The 23,896-nt window shown below is 42.2% G+C and overlaps 1 protein-coding gene across 2 annotated transcripts in view; it reads right to left on the bottom strand.

Moving 5' to 3' along the window:
• The window catches only part of SH3KBP1 (SH3 domain containing kinase binding protein 1), a 343,403-nt gene that overhangs the window by 74,878 nt on the left and 244,629 nt on the right, over nucleotides 1-23,896 (bottom strand). For both annotated transcript variants that reach the window (XM_025201103.1, XM_025201104.1), the window contains one exon: nucleotides 19,616-19,710. In XM_025201103.1, the coding sequence (XP_025056888.1) occupies nucleotides 19,616-19,710 (95 nt within the window). The remainder of the gene's footprint in view (nucleotides 1-19,615; nucleotides 19,711-23,896) is intronic.

Below are 23,896 nucleotides of genomic sequence, written 5' to 3'. Positions count from 1 at the left end.
CTGGCGTGGATAGAGTCCCCGCCGAGGAAATGCAGATTTGCATAATACGATTGGCTGATGTTAAATTATTCCCACGTGGCGGCTGGCAATTGGCTCGCTAGCCGTGTAAAAGGTTAGGGGCGTTTCCGCCCTAGTTGGAGAACTCCGTGATTCCCCCTGGAGTGGAACTCCGGCAGCTTGATCACCTGCCAACGACTCCCCGTCGGCGAAGCCTTGCGACGTATCCTCCGTGTTGAATGCCCGAGTTAGACCCGAGCTACCCGGTCTACAAGAACTCCTCGATTAGCGACTAGAGATTAGAATTGTTGAATTGTTGCAACTACGATTGCCTGCGCTGTATATGACTCTACAGTGTAAGTAAAGCCATCTCTGTTTTTCCAATTGATACGTGTCTTGTCTGTGCCTAATTCCTCTCCGGTGATAGAGAGTACCCATCTGCCCATCACGGGATCGCAGCCGCAACCCCAGCTAGCGTTCCCAAGGGTTCCCGATCCTCGATTCCCCCTCGGCCCCCACATCCTGATGCCAATTTGAAATGTGGAATGGTGAATGCATGAGACGCTGCAGCAGGCTGGAGCATAACTGAGTCTGCTCTGATGCATGTGACTCCGCCATGACACCTATTGAACTCCTCATGATTTAACTTTTTGTGACCAATATATTGATGTGTGTGTGTATGTGTGTTGGTTATTACTTGGTTCAATCCATAGAGGACGAACTACTGTCGTTGTATACTTTTGTACATAGTCAGTTATCTTTAAAAAGGAGCGATAACTTGGATGGTGTGCACGTGCTTCAAGTCCCAACTGTGTCTTCGGCAAGGGGGCATGTCAGAGCTGATTTAGATTAGTGCCTCGACACAGTGGAACTTTCCAGCACAAGGCACGGTAAGGCAGGGGAAGTCTCGGCATGGTGAAGAGTTCTGGCGTGGATAGAGTTCCCGCCGAGGAAATGCAGATTTGCATAATACGATTGGCTGATGTTAAATTATTCCCACGTGGCGGCTGGCAATTGGCTCGCTAGCCGTGTAAAAGGTTAGGGGCGTTTCCGCCCTAGTTGGAGAACTCCGTGATTCCCCCTGGAGTGGAACTCCGGCAGCTTGATCACCTGCCAACGACTCCCCGTCGGCGAAGCCTTGCGACGTATCCTCCGTGTTGAATGCCCGAGTTAGACCCGAGCTACCCGGTCTACAAGAACTCCTCGATTAGCGACTAGAGATTAGAATTGTTGAATTGTTGCAACTACGATTGCCTGCGCTGTATATGACTCTACAGTGTAAGTAAAGCCATCTCTGTTTTTCCAATTGATACGTGTCTTGTCTGTGCCTAATTCCGCTCCGGTGATAGAGAGTACCCACCTGCCCATCACGGGATCGCAGCCGCAACCCCAGCTAGAGTTCCCGAGGATTCCCGGTTCTCGATCCCCCCTCGGCCCCCACACATACCAGGTAAAATTTTGGAAAAAAACTATCAAGAAGTCCATTTGTGAGAGACTGGCAGAAGGCATAATGCTGAAGGATAGCCAACATGGTTTCACTGCAGGCAGGTCATGTCTGACCAACCCCGTCTCCTTCTAAGATCAACTAATGAACTGCTTGGATGTGGGGGAGACAGTTGATGTCATATACTTGGATTTTTAAAAGGCCTTCGATATGGTCTCCCATGATACTTTATAAAAAAAACTGAGGGATTGTGGACTAACAGAGTTCATGGTCAGGTGGGTTGGGAACTGGCTAAGGGGTTGAACCCAGAGCGTGTTAGTGGATGGGTCTGTAATATCTTGGTGGGGGGTGGCCAGTGATATCCCACAGGGGTTGGTTCTTGGCTTGGACTGTTCAACACCTTTATCAATGATTTAGATGAGAAGGTGGAAAGCACACTGACCAAATTTGTGACCAATACTAAGTTATGGATAAAAGTGGTCACGCTAGGGGATAAGATGCAGATCCAAGCAGACCTGGACAAACTGGAAAGGTGAGTGGAGTGGAACTTGATGCAGTTCAATAAGAATAAATGCAGAGTGCTTCATCTGGGGAGAAGTAACCAGCTACATGAATATAGGTTAGGAGATGTCCTGGCCAGCACGATGGCTGAATGGTATCTCGGGGGTATGGTTGATCACTGAATGAACACGAGCAGCCAATACGACACTGTAGTCACCAGAGCTAATAGTACACTGGAATGCATTAGCCAATGTGTCGCAAGCAGGGCAAGGCTAAGAAAGTGATACTTCCTCTCTACTTGGCACTGGTGAGACCCCAGCTGGAGTACTCTGTCCAGTTCTGGATGCCACACTTCAAAAAAGATGTGGAGAATCTTGAAAGGGTCCAGAGAAGGGCCACAAGAATGATTAAGAGCCTGGAGGACAAACCTTATGAGGAAAGACTAAGGGATCCAGGATGGGGGAAGAGAAGACCAAGGGTGGACTTGGTGGCTGTCTATAAGTATATAAAGGGTGAATATCAGGAGCTGGGAGCAAAACTGTTCACTAGCACGCCCCAGGGGAGGACAAGGAGCAATGGCCATAAACAGTTAGAGGGTGGTTTCAGGTTGGATGTAAGAAAGATCTTTATGGTAAGGGTGACCAGAATCTGGAATAGACTTACCAAAGAGGTGGTATAGTCCCCAAACTTGGAAGCCTTCAAGAGGAGACTGGACAGACACCTTGCTGGAATCATTTGATCTCAGCAGTATTCCTGCTCAGAGCATGGGGACTGGACTCAGTCATCTTTCCAGCCCTTAATTTCTGTGATTCTATGATTCTGTGAACTTGCTTTAAGCAATAGCAATAAACAATGCTTTAACTTGTGTTTAATAGACAACTTTTATAAATATACTGGCAAGAAAAAAAAAGAAAACGTCAATTATTCCATTTTTACAATTAACTCAGACCCATGGCACATTCAAATGATGACACAGTTGGGCTCAGAGGATTTTTATGCCACATCCCAAACATCTCAACTTCTGCCACAGCAGATGTGCATGGCAGAAAGCACTGTTTGGATTGGTCATAAAATGCCTCCAAGCCCAGTTTCACTACTGCTGAGCTGCTCTCAGACCCATCCAAGAGATGAGGCTGTATGTGGCTCTGTCCTGGACTCAGGGCGGCACCCAGCCCCACACAGGTTCCAGACCCAGGGCTGTACGGGCTGGGTCCTACAATTGGCTGGTTGTCTAACTGACCCTCATGGTCTCAGGTGGGTTTGAGACCTGGAGTGATCAGACCCAGCCCCAGGTCAATTCAAGACCCTGGGCTTGTGGGGTCTGACATTGAGCTGACTATTGCCCCAGTCCTAAGACAGCCTAGCTGCATGCATGGTTTTTAAATGTCCTGGAGCACTAAAACCCTGGGATCTGGGAGCCTCTTCCATCTCCCAGGGTCTCCATGCTGCTAGACAGGTTCAACCTGGCATTTTTAAGGCAGGAAAGGCTGCTGGACTCAGGGGTTGCCAAGTTCCCTGCAGCAAGAGCCATTTGGCTCCCCCAGCCAGAGATATAACTTGCTCTCCTGGTGGCTCACTTCTGACATCAGGATCAGGACTGTCAGGATCAGCATAGGGATGCTATATGTTCAATTTATGGCGCCAAACAAATGAGCCATAAAGATATTCCACATTTTTTGTGGAATAACTCTGTGGCTGGTCTGCCACTTTATGGCACCATAAATCAGCTGAACGTGTAGCACTGTTACTATTTATGGTGCAATTAACACATTAATTATACCATAACTGTAACATGTGCCAGGGGCTTTGTCCCAAATGCTTACTCAAGTGTTGCATTCAGAGAATGACTCTTTTATTGATGCTGCATTGAGTAACATGTCTGTATCAGTAGCTCTCATCTCAAGAAGAGCTAGTTTGGTGCTCCATTTTTAATCAAGCTAGTCAATGGAAAGTTGCAAGATACAGACCAAGTCCAAGGGCAAGAAAATCTAGGGCAAGTATAAACAGCATACTAGCTGAAGGGAAGAGAAATGAAACAATACTGATAGGCCAGTTACCTATCAGTTGTTTCCCTATAGCTTTCTCAGTAAATTAATGTTTTAGAAAATGAGACTATTCTGGCAGTTCATTCCTTTTCTCCCAAGTGCATCATTATGTATTTTATATAATAACTTAAAGCTATGCTTGGTAAGTAACTGCATCTCTTTCATATGATGACCAGTAGCTTGTTTCAAATATTTGCCACAATGCAAACACCGTGATGGCTTGATTCTACAAAATGCTGAAACACCTTCAGCTGCCATCAAACAAGGCACTGAAAGGGCAAATCTGGCATAAATTTCAGCATTTCTTATTCCAAATCCTTCAGTTTTCGGTTACACAATTCTGAACTTGTCAGAGTGAGTAACTGTAAGAAATGCTTAGCTAGAATCGGACTTCTCTGTCACCTGGGTACACTAAGAGCCAAACTGGTGAACTTGTTGACAAGCGCAGCATGGAGAGACATGGAAAACAAACCATATATCAGATCTTATGCGAGAGACTAATAACATGGTCCAGTAAAATCATTCCAACTACTACACCTGGTCCAATAAAAGATATCCCACAGAAATTCTTGCCTCTTGCATATTTCCTTGCCCACCGTGGCAACAATATCACTACAGTTCTGTTTTTACCTGCTGTGTTATGTCACGTAAAAGAAGATCATCAGAAATTTAATTTAAAATAAAAATCTGTTATATGCAGTTAGAGTCTAATCTAAGATGTGTCAAGATGTTTTGATAGCTTTGTGAGGAGAAAATGTAGAGGATGCATTAAGATCTTTTATGGTACTGTTTTCAATAATGGGGATGCTTTTTTGCCCCAAAGGCAATTTTCTAAGATCCATTAGATCTCAGAAAGAGGAATAATTATATTCTTTAAGGGGCAGAGGTGACATTCCCCAGGGAAGTAAGGCACCTAAAATGACATGTAGGGAGAATTTCAGTATCTCACCCTAAATCAAGATTCACAAAAACCTCTGAGCTGTCCAGAGCTAAGTGCCTACATTTTTACCAGAAAATCTTAGGTCCCTGGCACATGTTCATTTAATGGTGCAATGGGATCTGATCCCCAATCCTAAAAATCACACCTCCTACTATGCCACATGTGCATAGCAGGACCCACAATTTTGGGACCAGGGATCAGATCCCAAATGCACCCCTACTTAACAGGGCAGGGAGACTCTGGGCTCATGATCCCAGGTTTTCATAGATTCATAGATGCTAGGGTCGGAAGGGACCTCAATAGATCATCGAGTCCGACCCCCTGCATAGGCAGGAAAGAGGGCTGGGTCTAGATGACCCCAGCTAGATGCTTATCTAACCTCCTCTTGAAGACCCCCAGGGTAGGGGAGAGCACCACCTCCCTTGGGAGTCCGTTCCAGACCTTGGCCACTCGAACTGTGAAGAAGTTCTTCCTAATGTCTAGTCTAAATCTGCTCTCTGCTAGCTTGTGGCCATTATTTCTTGTAACCCCCGGGGGTGCCTTGGTGAATAAAAACTCACCAATTCCCTTCTGTGCCCCCGTGATGAACTTATAGGCAGCCACAAGGTCACCTCTCAACCTTCTCTTGAGGAGGATGAAAAGGTCCAGTTTCTCTAGTCTCTCCTCATAGGGCTTGGCCTGCAAGCCCTTAACCATACGAGTGGCCCTTCTCTGGACCCTCTCCAGGTTATCCGCATCTCTCTTGAAGTGCGGTGCCCGGAATTGCATGCAGTACTCCAACTGCGGTCTGACCAGTGCCCGATAGCTGGTGCAGGTTGCTCCTGCACCAGCAAGATGCCCACAGTCCCTGGGAGCTGCGGGCAAAGCAGTCAACATGCCAGGTTATAGCGAGTCCCACAGCTCCCTGCAACCAAGCAACATGACTCAGCAAGTCAGCACTCTGAAGATAGAGGGGTATGTAGGGCTGTGCCATGTGGCCATCAGTATGTCAACATAAGGGAGCTTTCAACCAAGCCCTGACATGCAGCTGACATAAGGCTGCATGGCAGTGACCCTGCCACATGTTTAACTTAAGGCATGATGGAAACCAGCACAAAAATATTGTACATATCTTGTGGAATATTTTTGTGGCTGGTTTCCTGTTTTGTTGTGCCATTAAGTGCCTGAACGCATGACTGGGTCACTATTTAAGACATGATTAACAGGCTAATTGCATCTTAAGTGTAACATCTGCCAAATATAAGACAAATGACAACAAATGGAGGGGGGAATACAAGGAAGCAATGGATCAGTATTGGATTTACTGGCCTCTGTTAAAGTCACAAGTTTTCAGTGAACATACTCTTATGTTGACTGTTACTGGGGATGAAGTTTAGGGGTGGTGCAAAGGGTATGAGGGACCCTTAAGTAGTTTAAATTGTAGGTGCTGTATTTATAAACAGAAGATGGAAATGATTTTCCTCCGCAAATTTGGTCTCTACAGTTTTTCCTCTTAAGATCTTGCTTCCTGTACATTCTTGGTTCAGGAGTTAATGTTCTAAATGGCTTTTTTGTAGCTGTGAGACAGGAAAGGAGGATTGAATTGGGGTTTGGACTGAGAAAGCAGCTGCCCTAATAGATGTACAAGCCTTCTATAAGAATAAATTGTCAAAGTGCTCCTCACCAGCATCTTGCTAGTTAGTGGAGGCCATGAAAGCAGAGGAGGGAACAGGAAAAAAAAAGATGACTTATTGGATGGGATGATATCTGATATAACTGTTAACATCATCACATTGAGTATGTTACTAGATCACTGACTTGCAAAGGTACAAATCTTTTCTGCCTTTACCTTGCAGTTGGTCTGATTTTTATTATTGTTCTTTTTGACATCTTCTGAGGGCTGCTCATAAATTTACAGATATTGATAACCTTTGTGAGCAACACATTGGTACGTCAAAGAGACACATCTGCAGAAACAGCAAATAGAAAGTTTAAGAACTTTTTAGTTTTGTTTTAAATTGATAGTGTGAGCCAACAAAAGTAAACTGATGTTTTAGTCTCAGGAAGCTGTAACAATTGTCTAAAAAGGTAAGTAGATCTTCCTAGTAGTTTTTACTATTCTCAGCTTTTGAAAAAATGACATTGATGAGTATAATAATCAAGTTATAAAAGCATACCTGGTCATCCAAGAAGGAATCAATTATCAGAGGAGTAAAAATGATCTGGTAATTCAAGGGTCTCTCTCAGGCTGAAGACAGCCTCCTAAATAATTTATCTTGATCCGACAGATGTAACAGATGAGGGACATCTTTTTTTATTTAATAAAAAGGTGACTGTCTGATATAGCAATTAAAAAAAAAATTCAAATCAGCCGGAAAAAGAAAAAAACCCCACTCAAACTAGTTCATTACAGTAAATGGAAACTATTTTCTCTGAAAATAAAGTAGTCATCAGTAAAATGCCTTTTTATTTGTATCGAATGTAACTTGCAGGAATGTGATTCTGTGTTTCAACCCAGAATAATCTGAGCATGTGCAACAGCTATGGTAGCCTTTTTTTAATAGCTGCTGGAAGTAAGTAAGATAAGTAAGCATCAAGTAACATTGTGCTTCATGAAATCATTTAAGAGACCTGGGATAAGATCCACAAAGGGACTTAAGCGTAGTGATGCTGAGTATTCTCATATCTAAAAGTTAGGGGCTCTGGTCATGAAAGTCACCAACCCAAGAAGGCACCTAGGGTCCTATACACATGCAGGGAGGCTTCTCTTATGTGCTATAATCGGTGCAGACTCAATTAATCAAGCAGACTCTAGTGCCATGTGTATCATGTGGATTAGCAACCGTATGCTGAATAATGGTGGCAGGGCGCTTTGGTTTAAATGAGCTTTAGTTCCCCCTCCATCTGTTGTCATTTATCTTATATTTAGGCTGCAAGTTCTTCGAGATGTAGACTTTTAGGTATTTCATGTTTGTACAGCAGCAAGCATGCTATTCTTGGTCTGTGATGGAGTCCCTTGATTCTACAGTAAATAATAATAAATCCAAATTTAAAAACAGAATCGTAGGAAAGTAGGACTGGAGGGGATCTGAAGTCCAACCCCTTGCTGAAGGCAGTAGTATCCCTAACTAAACTACGGCAAGTCAAGTGTTTGTCTAGCCCACTCTCAAAAAGTTCAAAGGATAGAGATTCCACAGCCTCTCTAGGTAAACTCCTCCAATGTTTACCCACTATCATAGTGAAAAAGTTATTTCTAAAATCCAACCTAAATTTCCCTTGCTGGAATTCAAGACACTAGCCCCTTGTTCTATCCCCTGTGGTCACAAAGAACAGCCTCTCTCAACCTTCTTTACAACCCAGTATATGCAGACTTACCAAATCCCACCTTTCCTTGACTTGCAAGTGACACTAATAAATACAGTCTACTGTGCTATAGGCATTTTTTTTTTTTTTACAACAAGAGCACAACCATGGCTCATTTTCAGTATGTGGTCCATTATAACCTCCAGATTCTTCTCTGCAGATTAATTTTAGTAAAAACTGATAACCACAGCACTTAATTTCAAACAAAGTTATTTACTGGGCTGTCCTTAAAACATTTTGGGAATTCTGTGTTATGCAAACTCCTTGATTCACTGACCAGTATGATGATGATCACCAGCTAAACATGTCTTATAGATTCTGGATTTCCTTTCTCCTTGTACACTGTTATAATTGAACTATTGTGCTGTCTTTCATTTTTCAAGATAGTGACCATACCTTCAGTACTGCACTGTACTTTACTAAATGGATGCAGAGAAATGGAACCCTTTGCATCCATACAAAAGAGGCTCCTTTCCTATGGGATGCATAAATATCACTCTGCCCTTGACACACGCCTTTTGGAATTATTCAGCTGTGGCTGAAAGTTTCTCAAGTAGGTAATTTTCTTTAAACCTCTAATGTCCCCAGAGTCTTGTGTCTTGTGTCATTGGGGATAAGAGATTTATTAGAGCTGATATGTCAGATTTTTTCTTAGTTTTTCTTGTGAACAGAAATCTCCTTGGTGAAACTGGTGAAAGTGGCCTATGGTAGTTATTTCTGACACAAAGGAGATGAAAAAATCCAAGAGTGTTTTGAAGATCAATGTTGTAAACATTATTTATCTCTTCTGATTAAAATAGATTATGCTTATAATTAGGAAGATTAGATCTGGAATTAATGTGTGCATAAGGAAAAGCTGTGTCATCCTCTTCTAGAAGCACACTATAATCAACTTCTGTTTTGTTTTCATACTTACACAAATACTACCAAGAACATTCTCAGTAAAAATACAAAGATTTTGAGCCACCACTACGCATTAGTTGTACCGATATCCTTAAGGTTCCCTCAATGGGCACGTCCAGACAAGCGGACACATGTCTTCCAGCATCTCAAACCCCTTTGAGATGCTGCAAGAAGCACGTGTGGGAACAAAACCATTCCCCCGCACTGCATATTTGCAGCACAGGGGTAAAATTAAACCCCTGGGTCAAAAAAGCTGCACCGCAGAACAGCAGGGTAAGGCACAGTCCCAGACCGTGGCTGGAGGCAACCCGGGAGTCAGTCCTCCAGGAGAGAGAGACTGATTTCTGGCCAGAGCGTCTCTGTGGTGCTCCCGCTACCCCTGGCACTGTCAAAAGTAAGTTAGGGACATGGGGTGGGCAGGTTTATGGGTGTGGGTGGGCGCGGGGGGCTGTGAGGAGTGGTGGGGGATGTCAGGGGGGTGTCAGGAGTGGAGGGAGTTGTCAGAGGCTATGGGGAGTGGTGGGAGGATGTCGGGGAGTGTCAGGAGTGGCAGGGGATTTCAGGGGCTTTGGGGAATGGCAGGGGATGTGGGGGGCTATGAGGAATGGCAGGGGATGTTGGGAAGGGAGGGGGTTGTCGGGGGCTATGGGGAGTAGAGGGGAATGTCAGGAGGTGTGGGGAGCGGCGCGGGGGCTCAAGCAAGGGCTGCCACATGTCTCCCCCCCCACTCAGCCCCTGTGGCACTGGCAAAAACAGGGTCTGCTGTGTGGCTCCCCTCAGTGATGTCGCGCTGTGTGACCTGAGCTCCATACATGCTGAATGGACCTGGCCCAGCCTGCTAGTGCATGGGTTTGGACGGGCCAGGCTGGATCCATTCAGCATGTACACAGACTGGGTCACACAGTGCCACATTGCCATGCACTGTGCATGCAGCAGAACCACAGTCCCGCGCAGCCCTGCTTTCCTGCTGCCACTGGCACTGTGGCTGCTGGGTGGGGGAGCAGGTGTGTGGCAGCCCCAGAGCCTCCTCCCCAGGGGTGTGCAGGGCCAGAGGATGGCGAGCGGCCATGGCACCGAGCTCCACAGCCTGGACTGGACTGGGCCGGCAGGGTGTTTTTTCCATAAGGCTCAGGTGTGCCTGAGCCTCATTGAAAATGCACCCCGCTGGTTCGACCCAACCTGATCCGGCCCAGGCTGCACAGCTACTGTATGTTTGCACATGAGCTGAGTCTCCCAAAGCCACGTGTCCTACTCTGGTGTAAAGCTGGGCTAGCAAGCCACGCTGGGCCAGGTCCCACTGCAAGTCTCCTCCCCGCAGGCACCACAGGGGCAGCAGTGCTGCACCGGAGGCAGGATCCAGCGCAGCACGCAGGGACAGCATGCTGAGCCAAGCCGGGCCCTGCTGGCACTGGGGTGGCTTGTGCTGCCAGGTTGGGCTGGTTCCATGGCAGCAGGACCTGGCACAGCGTGCAGTAGTCCCCGTGAGTGGCACCAGCCCACGGGTGACACCTGTGAGTGGCACCAGTCCGCAATGAGTAGCACAGGCAGCCCTGGCTCTGAGCTGTTCGGAGCTGTGCCACTCCTCAGGGGGGGTCTGCAGGGGGTGGTAGCTGCCAGCAGTGGGCTCTGAGTGCCCCATTCCCGCTGCTGCTGCAGGGGGTAAGTTTTGGATCCTGCACAGGGGGCCTGTGGCCCTGCAGGGTGCCTGGGAGACACTGGTAGGTTTCCAAATTGCTTTAACATTGTAAATATATCAATAAAGCATTGCCCAACTGATCTCTGTCATGGTCTTTTGTTCTAATTGTGGAAGAACATGTATTTTGGATTATTTAAAAAAATGGATTTGGGATGCTGCTGCAGCAGTCCAGCTGACACAAGGGACTAGTATCCCCACATACCAATTGGCAGTGCCCTAGAATTTCCTGAGAAGTAGACCTGAGCTGCTTGCTAGGGCAGGTTTTTATACTGCCGGGGCCAGCACAGTACAGGGGCTGGCCCCAGGCTCTAGCTCCCCCTGGCTGCAGATCCAAGAAGAGCCAGGCAAGGTTATTTTGCCCCAATTGGCACAATTTGCCCCACACCAAAGTGCATGTCTGGGCATGTGAGCTGAGGCAAAAAGCCCTGGCTCAAATTTGCACCATTTCTATTTGAGCTGCTGCAAGTGCATGTGCTTGTATGTGTGGACACGCCCAATGAGTGTAAAGATATACATCTTTTAGATCTATAAACACTAACCAGTTACCTACTTAGGTAATCCCCACCACTGTTTTAAAAATCAAATTTAAGGGGTAATTTTGTTTTGCTTTTTAAAAACAGATAAAATACAATAAAGCAATCTCATACTGAAAAAATAACGAACAAAAAGTCTATTTTTTACCTTTATAATGTGAAGCTATTGCAGTTCCTTGAACAGTACTTTTCTTTCTTATCTTTAAATACTTCACATGTAGGAATGCAAAGGGACTTTCAAAACGGACTGAAAATTTAAAACTCCCTCCTCTCTCTCATGTATAATATATTAGTTTCTAATAATGAATCTAATAAATGAAACTATTAAATTCACTCAATGCATTCACTATATTGATACCAAAGGAGAATGAGGGAATATAATCTAATACAGGCATTCTTAAGTGTTCATGTTCTAGACTCCTCCAAGAAAAGCAGTTATTACCACAAACTTGGCTCTGTTTACTTGGGTATTGTATTAAGAATGATTTAAAACTTTATGGTTAACTATAAAATTAATTCCATAAATTCTTGAAATAGATAATACCTTCTGGATAACTGTCCTGTGTAATGGCATTCCCTCCCCCGCCTCTTCTGGCATCAAGACTATCAGTCTTTTCTGCCTAAATTAAGTGTATCAATAAAGATTACCAGCTCATTCAATAAGTGTGGAAACTCTGCACCAGTAAAAGCATCCTTTGCTATTTCTTGTACATGTTTAAATGTGTTAATTCCTGTATCACAAAAAATCTATATGGAGCACCTGAAGAAACCTTTTTGCCTTGGCAAAACCAGTCAATTGACCAGTCAAATATTGTCAATTAACTGCATATTTTTTGACCAGTCAAAGATTATAGCAATTTTACAAAACAACTACATTTTTTTGTAGTTTTCTTGACAGAAATGATTTGTATTGTTGTTTTTTGACACATCTCTTAACAGACAATTTGTGCCTTGTCTATGTATTATTTGGACCTATTGACAATTTTTTACCAATATTTGACCAGTCAATAGACCAAACTTTATTTGACCGGTCAGATACCTAACCCTACTTTTTAAAGTAGTATACAACACAACAAAGTGAGGACTTGAAACAAACTCCAGGAATTGGTAAGACTATCCTATTGAAAGGTACTTGGAAATACATATTTTTTCTTTAAGATCTTGCTAGTTTTTGATACTTTGATACTTTTATATATAGCGCATATTACAAAATGTGATGGATTGCTTAAAAGGTAAAAAATACACAATTTTATATCTTTTTGGATTTATGAATATTAAAAGATTAATGAAATCTGAAAATCTACCAAGAGTGAGTGGTAAGGTCTTAAAACTGTTCTGAAGTGAAACTATAAATAATTTACACAAATAAACAATTTTAATAAGAAAGGTTTAGAGTATACTCTAATGTGAGAGACAGAAAGGCAGAGAGGATAACTTCAGTAGCAAACTCATCCTTTCAGTGATAAGGGACAGGCTACTAACTGTATTGCAGGTGTTCCTGGCTTTCAGGGAGATCTATTCTCTCTCAGCACAAGTCTGAAATAGTATTTAATCAATAGAGATTCTGAGATACGTGTTCCAGTTAAGTTACTAGCAGTGTGAAATTTTTGTTGAAGAGGTAAGCCTAAACACTAAAGATGAGATTGCAATTAAGATAAAAATTCGGCCACAATGGAGGAAACAACCTGACATAGGGTCTGAGAAAGCAAATGAAGTGTGTTAAAATCCTGGAACTTTATTTCACTACATTTTTCTCTCTATATCAGAAAGCTATATGGGAATCTTGACAAATACATTTCCAGAAGTAATGTAACTAGAGACAGGGAAACCTGAAGTTCTGCTGCTTCCTAAGGTTAACATTTGAGTTGTAGTTTCCAATTAAGGTCTTTCCTGAGTTAAACACCAATTAACAGACCTCTATTCTCCAACTTATTTAACATATTTTAACATATTCAGAATAATAGCCATTTTTAATGTCTGGGTCAAACAGTATGGTTCCTCGCTTGCCTTTGCGCACTGATGTAATGCTGTACCCCTTCCTCATAGTAACACTTAAACTTTATGTGCAGCCTTTGTTCTTTCCAATGTAAAACCTTCACTCAGTCCATTCTAAAATGAGGCTTAAGTGACTAAGGTTATATAAGCAAATGTTTTGCTGGTAGGAAATAAATCAATGGATGAAATTTCTATGAGCCTCAGCTAAAGAATTCATGCAGGACAGTGGAAATCTTAAAGGTTAATGAATATGAGGCTTGATCACCTCAGTTGGCCACACTATTTTTTTAATCCTCAGAACTTTATTTTTCCTACAAATTAAATCAGCTGATTTCCAAAGGAGATGCCTTTTTCCCAAGCCAATTCTAACTTCCAAAAGTAAGTTCTGTTTTGTGCATTACTAAGGGAAGAACTAGCCCCGCAAAGATACATTAGCAGCAGCAAGTGCCGAGTAATTAGTGAGTTAGCAAGTGAGTTAGTAATAAAGTCAAACTCAAGAAGCAGAGTAAATATGATTAGTTACACTAAAACACTGTAACTATACAAGGGGAATAAATAAACAAATAATTTAAGATTTAAAATGGGTGGGAGACATACTGTAGAGGCATCTGACAAGTGGTAACTGTATTTTCACTCTTAAACTGTGTTAAGTGAAACTGGGATAGCTTACTACTGAAAGAAACAGAGCTAATTTACCATATTCAGCCTAGTCAAATCCTCAATTCAAGCTGCTAACACACATGACCTATTTGTACCTTATATAGGTGTGACAGAATGGAATAAAATTAAATTCAGTACCACTGGCCCAATACCACAGTTGTAGTCTTCCTGAGTACTTGGGAAATGCTGTAAGCAAGGACTTTTCCTGGACACCAGACATCTCACAGAATTCAATCAATCTGGTCAACGAAGTACTGGTTTCAACATTTAAGTGACTTCTACAGATAGCTACTAGTCTTTACAAATCTGACCTCTATTTTATCTGTGCTGGCAGAATTCAGGCCAAAAGAACTGAAATTAGCAAAAAAGATTACAAATTGATTAACAAAAACCAAGGAGTATGAAGCAAATGGAATAAAGAATTCCAAAAAAGTAGTATAATATTGACTCATTTTAACTCAAGTTAAAATTTACTTACTTAAATTAACATTGTAGTCTCATCTGAATACAATTAACTATTTTATATCAACTGCATTCTAAATCTAAAAAATTACAGTCCACAGAATATGGTAAATCATACATGCTGTGTGCTTTAAGCAGACACATACATATAATGACATGCATGTTGGTTAAATTATGATAGCCTCCATGTTGTAATACATTATTTTTCCTTTTCCTGCTGTTTTGAGAGTGGAGACACTGGTGTTACCAGAAGAAGCAGCACATTAGTTCAACCTGGATCTGCAGCATCTGTATAGAGCAGGTGCTTCAGCAGGGCTTTTTGGTGTTTTTATCTAACAGCTGATTTAATCACCTATTAGATAAAAGTGCCAAAAAAGCCCCACTAAAGCACCTGATCTATACAGACTTTGGGCGAGCCAGGTCCAGCTAACACTATACTTCTTCTGGGAAGGCGCTGGGCTTGACATAGGGGGGTGCCATGTTTAAAGTAAAGCGCCAATTTTTTATTTATTTTACATATGTAAGCAGCCATTATCTGCAAAGGCTCCAATGAGGTCATGGAATGATGCTTCCAGAAAAGCTACTGATACACTGCCAGTCTTGAAGAATAACTTGAACATGGTTAAAGTATTTTATTCCATTCATTTACATTTACATTTGTTAAATTAACTGCTTATTTGCTGCTCACTTATCCATTGTCACGCTGTCCTTCTTCCTTTGGAAAATACTTAGCATACTGTAGGCATATCAACAGCATGATTGCTGCTGAATGTGAAGGTAATTTCTCTATATCTGGGTTGTTTTAACTTTTTAAAGTAGAAGTTGTACAGAAATTACCAGAAATGTAAGCTCAAACATGATAACAGTTTTTGTAGAGGTAGAAACAACATTCAGAATAACACATGTTGGCAGAGTCCACAAACAGGAGACTTTCCAAACAGTACTGTATTGGCAGGAGCTAACCAATTTACAAGAAACTCTGAAGAATTTAAACAATGAGGTAGCTGCAGCTCAACCTAAAAATAAAATCAGTCCTTGGTAGCACAGAGCATGTCTCCACTTCCATGTCAGCTTGTTCTCTTGCTACACAGTTGCTCCTCTAACCACCTACTATCAAGCCATTTTTATAGGTGATTTGCTATAAATCTTTCAATTGATTGTCCCCACTCATTTTTAACCCTCAATCTTTTCCAATCAGCTTTCAAGGAACAAAACTGACTATTTAAATAGCTTCTTTTCAGCTCTTCAGAGCAGTGGCACAAAGAAGAGGTATCTTGCAACAGCCTGAGACATGTGACTGTGGGCTTTGCACCTGACTTCTGTCAGAGGCCACCCTGCAAGTCAACCCTGCTGTAGGTGGGCACCTGGTCATTAGGACTAACCTGACATGATGCTAGTGACCTCACTTGCTTGTGTGCTGGTGGCTACAGAAACCACAAATTAACCACACTAGTCTCATAGGATGCTAAGCATGAGATGGCCTTCAACCTTTTTAACTCTGGTTCTGTCAAATCTTCAGTGTTAAGAGTGAACTAAAACTCCTAACTTCAAATCTTGAAGATGAAATTAATTCCTTTTCTGTCGCATACAATCATTAGTGGTATGTTAATTTTGCACAACTGAAATTAAACCAACAGAAAACCAACAATTAAACCAACAGAATTTAAGTATAAGTTTGGGTGTTGTCTCTCCCCAAGATCCCCTACTGTCTTTGTCTGCCAGGGTCAGTGGTCACCTTTCTTCCCCCGCCACTAACTTCTGATAGAAAAAAAGCTAATGCTGTCTTGTATTATTTTCTAATAATACATTTTCATATTACTCACACACAAAGAACAATAGAAAAAAGATGGGAGAAGATAGAGGGGAGATGATACCTAATAAACTATTAACAAACTATTCCACAAAACTAAAAATTTAAAGGAAAAGAACTAGATGGGTATGATAGAAAGATGTGTTATGTTTATGATGATTTGGAATAATTACATTTTAGACATTTTATAGTCTCTCAAATATTTGAAGGTATCTTATTTGAGGCCCAGGAATGGTATATTATATATATATTTAAGATGTCTGGTTCATTTTTGCAAAAGCTGCTTGAAATCATTTAGGATTAAAAATGTGAGTGATTACTCTGTCATCTTTAATTTGCTCCAAAAAGTAAATCAGTCTGAAATGTCTTCAACCAAGTGAACTAAAACGTTATACAGTAAAATAAATAAGAAAACTGAAATGAAGCAATTGTGATTCAGATCCCCACTTATTTCAATGAGTACTTAATATAATTATACTTTAGGTTTATGTCCTAAGTACATATAAAATAAGACCCAATTTAATTCAAATCATTACATTATCTATTGTCACCTTTTAGTTTCAGTCAAATTCTATAAATTATAATCTCCCTGTAAATTTACTAAACTGTAATTCCTAGGTTTATTTTACTCCATGATATCCTATGCCCTCCCAACCCTCACCCAAGAAATTCAAAGGTATGGCTCCCCTAATAAGGATCTCATATTTTATACATATAGCTTTCAATTAATTAGAATTATTTATTATAAACAATTCCAAAAACAAATTGACCCATTTTTTCAGTTTTGTAGGTTCTTTACTAAATTTAAAAATAACCTTATATATAAAGTAACAGTTTTCTTTCAATGAAAGCTCTCCAAGTATACGATGGATGTAAATCTGAATGTGAGAGTTGCATGCAACCCTAACACAGCTATCTAGGAGCCATGACCATTTACCAGACTGCACCTCCAACTTTTGGGGCTGTTTGGATAGGTGTGGATTCCCACCAGCTTTGAGCTATCATAATCATTTCACAGACTTCCCATCACTAACCTGGCTGGGATTATCTGACCCCACGGGGTCGGACTCGATGAGCTACTTAGGTCCCTTCCGACCCTAATATCTCTGAATCTATGAAAACTTCCCATCAGTCCCAGCCCCTGATGATCAGGGGCCGAGGCTGAATTGTACCCAAAAACTTATCTATCAATAGGTCCTGGAATTGTATCATATTTTCTTTAAGACAGAAACATTTCTCAATTTGTGTGTGTGTTTATCACTCGCATACAATACCTACATATAGGGTGTATCTACACCAGGCGCTACTGGGCAGTTGTTGCTACTCAGTAACTGGAGTTACTATGCAGTAGTGCCAGCAAATGCCTTTTTAGTGACACTACTGAGCAGTTGCCTAATAATATTGTCCAGTAGCATATCAGCACTGTTTGTGCTGAAATATCCTACTGCACAGTATTATTCAGCTACTGTGCAGTTAGAATTCACATAGACACTCCCACAGGAATTCGGAATTGTACATGGTGCATGTGCAGACACGTTTCTAATCATGAAATTCTCTATAGTCATCCTTCGGCTTCAGTTGTGGAACTCATTACCAGAGAAGGTAGTTAAGGCAGATAGTACAACCAGGTTCAAAAGCATCTAGATAAATTCATATGATGATAGGGTCCACTGACAGATATTAAACAAAACAGTCTTCCAGCATCTCTAAAACAATGACAGTAGATGCCAGGGAGGGTAATGAATAGGGGATAGATCACTTTAGACCAACCTAGTTCAGTACTTCCAGTCTAAAGCATCCACTCCTGGCACTGTCAGAGACAGAAGCTGAGCTACATGACCCACTGGTCTGACCCACACACAAACGTGTGTGTGTGTTTATCTTTAACATTATAATATATTAGAATATCAGCTGTTTGCATACTGAAATATTGCAGATCTAAAAACAAATCTAACACAAGTGTGCATTCTAAAAGCACATGCCACTACGCTACCTACTGGAAAATTAACTATATTGCCTCCTTATGGAAGCTGGATAAATTACTATAGATTATCTCTGTCAAACAGAGAACAAGCAATGACAAGCAAGTCTTCAGCTAGTTTCTAGATACTAGGTTTGTTACCCACTCATTACATTATTCATATACTTCTATTTGAGACACTTCCCAATAAAAACTCTGATCAACTTCTGTCATTACCCTGCCCAATGAAATAGTTTGGCAAAGAACTAACAAATGAGGAAGGGCACTTGGTGCTTGAAAAGTTGTCTAACATCTCTTCCAAATATACAGTTGATCCCAGCAGTGCAACCAAGGATTGGCAACCGGACCACTGATAAGGGTGCCAACTTTGAGGAGATACAAAAGGACCTGGCAGAATTTTGGCTACTTCTAAACGCGCGCGCGTGCGCGCACACACACAAAATTAGAATTAGGTAAATACTTAGTGTTTTCACCAGTTTGGGCCTCTGTAACACTAATGCAATCTTAGTATTTCGGAGAATTTCTGTTAATCTAAAACAGGGCTGTAAATGATACAACCTACGGATTGGATCCATCCCATGAAACCTCCTAACCCTGCTGCCAGAGCTGCCCCTTGCTTTTGAGAGTTGACCCAGGCAGGGTGCACAGGGCCTGGGATGCTCTCTGAATACTGTGCCAAATCTAGCCAGTCCAGGAAGCAAGCCGTGCTTGCCCTCACAGTGGACCCAATCCAGCCTATGGACCTGTCCCACATAATTTGGGCCAGATTAGTTTGACACCCCTGATATAAAATATGTGGTTTCCAAATCTCTCATCTATTTGTTTCACTTTAGTAAAAGTTGGATTACTCAGTGTCTGTCATTTAATAAAAGTGAGTTTTCAGAAGATGAATTATTTTCTGCCCCTCAAAGTCACTCAGACATACTGCACAAACAGCAGTGCACTTCTACTGTATTTACCATTCTTCCAGTCTATTCTCATTCTGTTGCATTAACAAATGAAACCAATCCCTCATTAATGAAGATCTATAAACAGGGTACAAACTAAAAGAGAATTATAATTACCGATAAACTGAACAGACATACAGCGTGCTTTACTTCATTTTATCAAATGAAGCTTTGAAGTCAACAACAACATTTTTCCTCAACTCTTTGTAATCCTCTATTACCAAAACCATATAGTTTCCACAGCTAACACAGAGATTATCAAAGGCGCAAATGGAAAATAAGTGTTCAACAGAGGAGATAGAAGATGCATATTTTTGAAAGCTGTATTCCTGTTTATAGAAGGAAAATGATACTTTTACCTTACTGAGAAGCGTGACGATATCACCTTCTTTGATTGTCAGTTCATCATCATTCTGTGCTTCATATGGAAATATTACTTTGCAATACTCCTTGACTGAAAGGAAAATGTGCAATGCGATAAATTACAATGTTATAACATGCTTATTCAAGTATAAATATCTTCATAATATAGTTCATAAGTGTCAACATATCAAATAATTTACCTTCTTGCTTTTTTGTTTTCTATATTAAGGACTTTTATTAATTGTATGAAATATTTAGAAGCTATGTACTGGTAATAACTAGATTTGTCATTCGGGGCAGGGGTTGGCAAAAAGCATCAAGCTCTGTAGAAACCCAGACAGTTCTAGAACTGTGGACAATTTCCATCAAGTGTATGTAGTTCTTACTCACATAAATGTTGACAACAGCATACTTTTTCATAGATGTAGTAATCAAGAAAGAACAACCTAGGAGGTCAGCTAACCCAACCTTCCCTTAGCAGTGGAAGATAATAAGCACTTCTAAACTGGTTACTCAAAATAACTAAAAAGGAAAAGATAAAGCTGATTCAGAATTCCTTTTTGTATATATGTTGCTAATGGGTACTTTATAACTTCACTATAAAGCTTTTTCCTCCATTCTTTCATAGTTTACAAATGAGGAGTCTTCTCAATTCTCAGGCAAAAAATAAAAGCTAAGCACTTTTATTCAGCATTCTTTAAAACAGTTGTCATAGAAGACAGTTAATTGCATCTTGTTGCAGTGCAGCAAAGACAAACATGCCAATCCACCTTACAAGGAATTGGGAATGTGTACTTCAGGTTTTTATAAAAATGTGCAAAAGGCCAAAACCAAGAACAAGACCAAAAAGAACTGTCACAGAGCTATTTTTAGATATTAAGTAATTAAAAACATGCATCTATATATAGTCTAAATATTAAGCAACTACAAGCATACATCAACACATAGTTTAAATATTTACTAATTTCTAGCATACATCAGTCACTCAACTATGTTAGATTCTCTCATTCACAGGTCTCTTCCTGTTAGCCAACAAAATGAACTCAGGGACTGTTAACCAATAGCTTCTACCCTAGGTAGAAACTATGATCAGATGAGAACGCTGAACATTTTGCTAAAAAGATTCACTGACAAAAGCTAGGATGAACTCCTCTCATACTAAGACTTCTCAGAAATATTGAATGCCCTATAATAACAATTTCCTAATATTAAGTGATAGTAAAAATTCCCTCTCAAAAGATTGATGATGTGAAGCTATGTCCTTTGGAAAAGGTTTGGAAAGAGGAAGGATTTGGAAAGAGGAGTCTAATCATTATTTGAAACCAGTCTGTGGGTTACGTCTCGGATCCTTTCATCTCCTCTCTGAGAGCCCATGAAAAAAAAGTTATTTTGCTGAAAATCTAATTCTCCTGGCGTGCATGACCACGTATAATTGACAGCTCCACTATGGAACTGGAGATAGGCCTGTTGAAAGTCTCTGTGTTAAGGTTAGAGGGGAGAGGAATAAGGGTGATGTCAAGGTGGGTATCTGCTACAGACCACCAGACCAGGAGGTAGTGGTGGATGACGCTTTCTTAGCAGAAGTTTCCCGGTCACAGACCCTGGTTCTCATGGGGGACTTCAATCATCCTGACATCTGCTAGATGGGCAATACAGCAGTTCGCAGGCAATCCAGGAAGTTTTTGGAGAGTACTAGGAACAACTTCCTGGTGCAAGTGTTGGAGTGGCCAACTAGGGGCCATGTTCTTCTTGCCTTGGTGCTCACAAACAGGGAAGAATTGGTGGGGAATGTAGTAATGGCTGGCAACTTGGGCAGCAGTGACCATGAGATGATTAAGTTCAGGATCCTGAGGAAAGTAAGGATGGAGAGCAGCAGAGTAAGGACCTTGGACTTCAGAAAGGAAGACTCTGACTCACTTGGGGAACTCGTGGGCAGGGTCCCCTGGGAAGCCAGTCTGATGGGGAGAGGAGTCTAGGAGAACTGGCTGTACTTAAAGAAAGTATGGGAGGTAATGCTCAGGGGCAACCAACACGGGTTCATTGCAGGCAGATCCTTCCTGGCTAACCTTGTTTCCTTTTGCAACTAGGTCACAAAGTCCTTGGATGCAGGCATTGAGGTAGATGTTGTCTACCTGGACTTCAAGAGGGCCCTTAACACTGTTTCTCACCCTGTGCTCATAAAAAAAAACTAGGCGACTGCAGCATTGATGCCTACACAGTCAGATGGGTAACAATTTGACTTGATTGTTGCACCCAGAGAGTCCTTGGCCCTGTGCTATTCAACATCTTTATCAGCGACTTGGAGGTGGGCGTGGAAAGCACACTGTCCAGATTCACTGATAACACAAAGATATGGGGAGAAGTGGGCACACTGGAGGGGAGGGACAGAATCCAACTAGATCTACACAGCTTACAGGGGTGGGCGGATGAGAACAGAATGGAATTCAATGCAGACAAGTGCAAGGTGCTGCACCTGGGGAGGAAGAACCTGCAACATACCTATAGGCTGGGGAAATCCCTTCTCAACAACACAGTGGCTGAAAGGAATCTTGAAGTCATTGTTGACTCCAGGAGGGACACAAGCCACCAATGTGAGGAAGTGGTCAGTAAGGCTAACTGCACCTTGTCGTGCATCTACAGATGCATCACAAGGAGGTTCAAGGAGGTGATCCTTCTCCTCTATGCAGTGCTGGTCAGGCCATAGTTAGAGTACTACATCCAGTTCTGGGTGCCACACTTCAAGAGGGATGTGGCTAACCTTGAGAGGATCCAGAAGAGGGCCACTCACATAGTCAGGGGGCAGCAGGCCAGGCCCTATGCAGATAGACTAAAGGGCTTGAATCTATTCAGCCTCCACAAGAGAAGACTGAGAGGGGATCTGGTGGCCGTCTATAAACTCACCAGAGGGTCCAGTGGAAAATAGGTGAGGCTCTGTTTCCCCAGACACCACCTGGGATAACAAGGAATAACGGCCACAAATTGGTTGAGAGTAGGTTCAGGCTTGATATCAGGAGGAATTACTTTATCGTTAGGGCTGCCAGGCTCTGGAATGGGCTCCCAAGGGAAGTGGTGCTCTCCCCTACCTTGGGGGTCTTCAAGAGGAGGTTGGATAGATATCTGGCTGGGGTATTATGATCCCAGCACTTGTTACTGCGCAGGACAGGGGGTCGGACTTGATGATCTGTTCAGGTCTCCTCTGACCCTAGAAACTATGAAACTATGAAGCCTTACTGAGAGTGCAGGAACAAACCATCCCGATGCACAGGAAAACTTGCAAGTATGGCAGAAGACCAGCTTGGCTGAGCAAGGAACTCTTCAGTAAACTACATCACAAAAATGCAGCTTATAAGAAGAAGTGGAAACTTGAAGAAATAACTAGGGAAGAATATAAGAGCATTGCTCAGACATGCAGGGATGAAGTCAGGAAGGCCACAGTGCAATTGGAGTTGCAGCTAGCAAGGCATATGAAGGGTAACAAGAAGGGTTTCTACAAGTATGTCAGTAGCAAGAGGAGGATCAGGGAAACTGTGGGTCACTTACTGAATGGGGGAGGCAACCCTGTGACAAAAGATGAAGAAAAGGCTGAAGTGCTCAATGCCATTTTTTACCTCTGTCTTTACAGGCAAGGGCTGCTCCCAGACAACTGCACTGGGCAGCACAGTTTGGAGAGGAGGTGAGCCGCCAACAGTGATGAAAGAACAGGTTAGGGACTACTTAGAAAAGCTGGATGTGTATAAGTCAATGGGGCCAGATGGGATGCACCCAAGGGTGCTGAGGGAGTTGGATGATGTGGCTGCAGAGCCACTGGCTATCAACTTTGAAACCTTGTGGTGATCAGGAGAGGTCCTGGATGACTGTAAAAGGGTACACATAGTGCCCATATTTTAAAAAAAAGGGAAAAAGGAGGATCCAGGGAACTACAGACCAGTCAGTCACACATCACTCCCTGGAAAAATCATGGAGATCTTCAAGGAATCCATTTGCAAGCACTTGGATGAGAAAAGGGTGATTAGAAAAAGTCAGCATGGATTCACAGAGAGCAAGTCAGGCGACCAACCTGATTGCCTTCTATGATGAGGTGACTTGCTCTGTGGATGCAAGGAGCCTGGTGGATATGTGGTGTACCTTGATTATAGCAAGGCTGTTTGATAGTCTCTCACAACATTCTTGTAGGTAAGCTAAGGAAGCATGGACTGAATGAATGGACTGTAAGGTGGACAGAAAATTGACTGCAGCATTAGGGTCAGCAAGTAGTAAATAATCACATGATGTCTAGT

Source organism: Alligator sinensis, unplaced genomic scaffold (genome assembly GCF_000455745.1).
Source record: "Alligator sinensis unplaced genomic scaffold, ASM45574v1 scaffold583_1, whole genome shotgun sequence".
NCBI classification, from domain to species: domain Eukaryota; kingdom Metazoa; phylum Chordata; order Crocodylia; family Alligatoridae; genus Alligator; species Alligator sinensis.
This window is presented reverse-complemented; position numbering and strand designations above follow the sequence as displayed.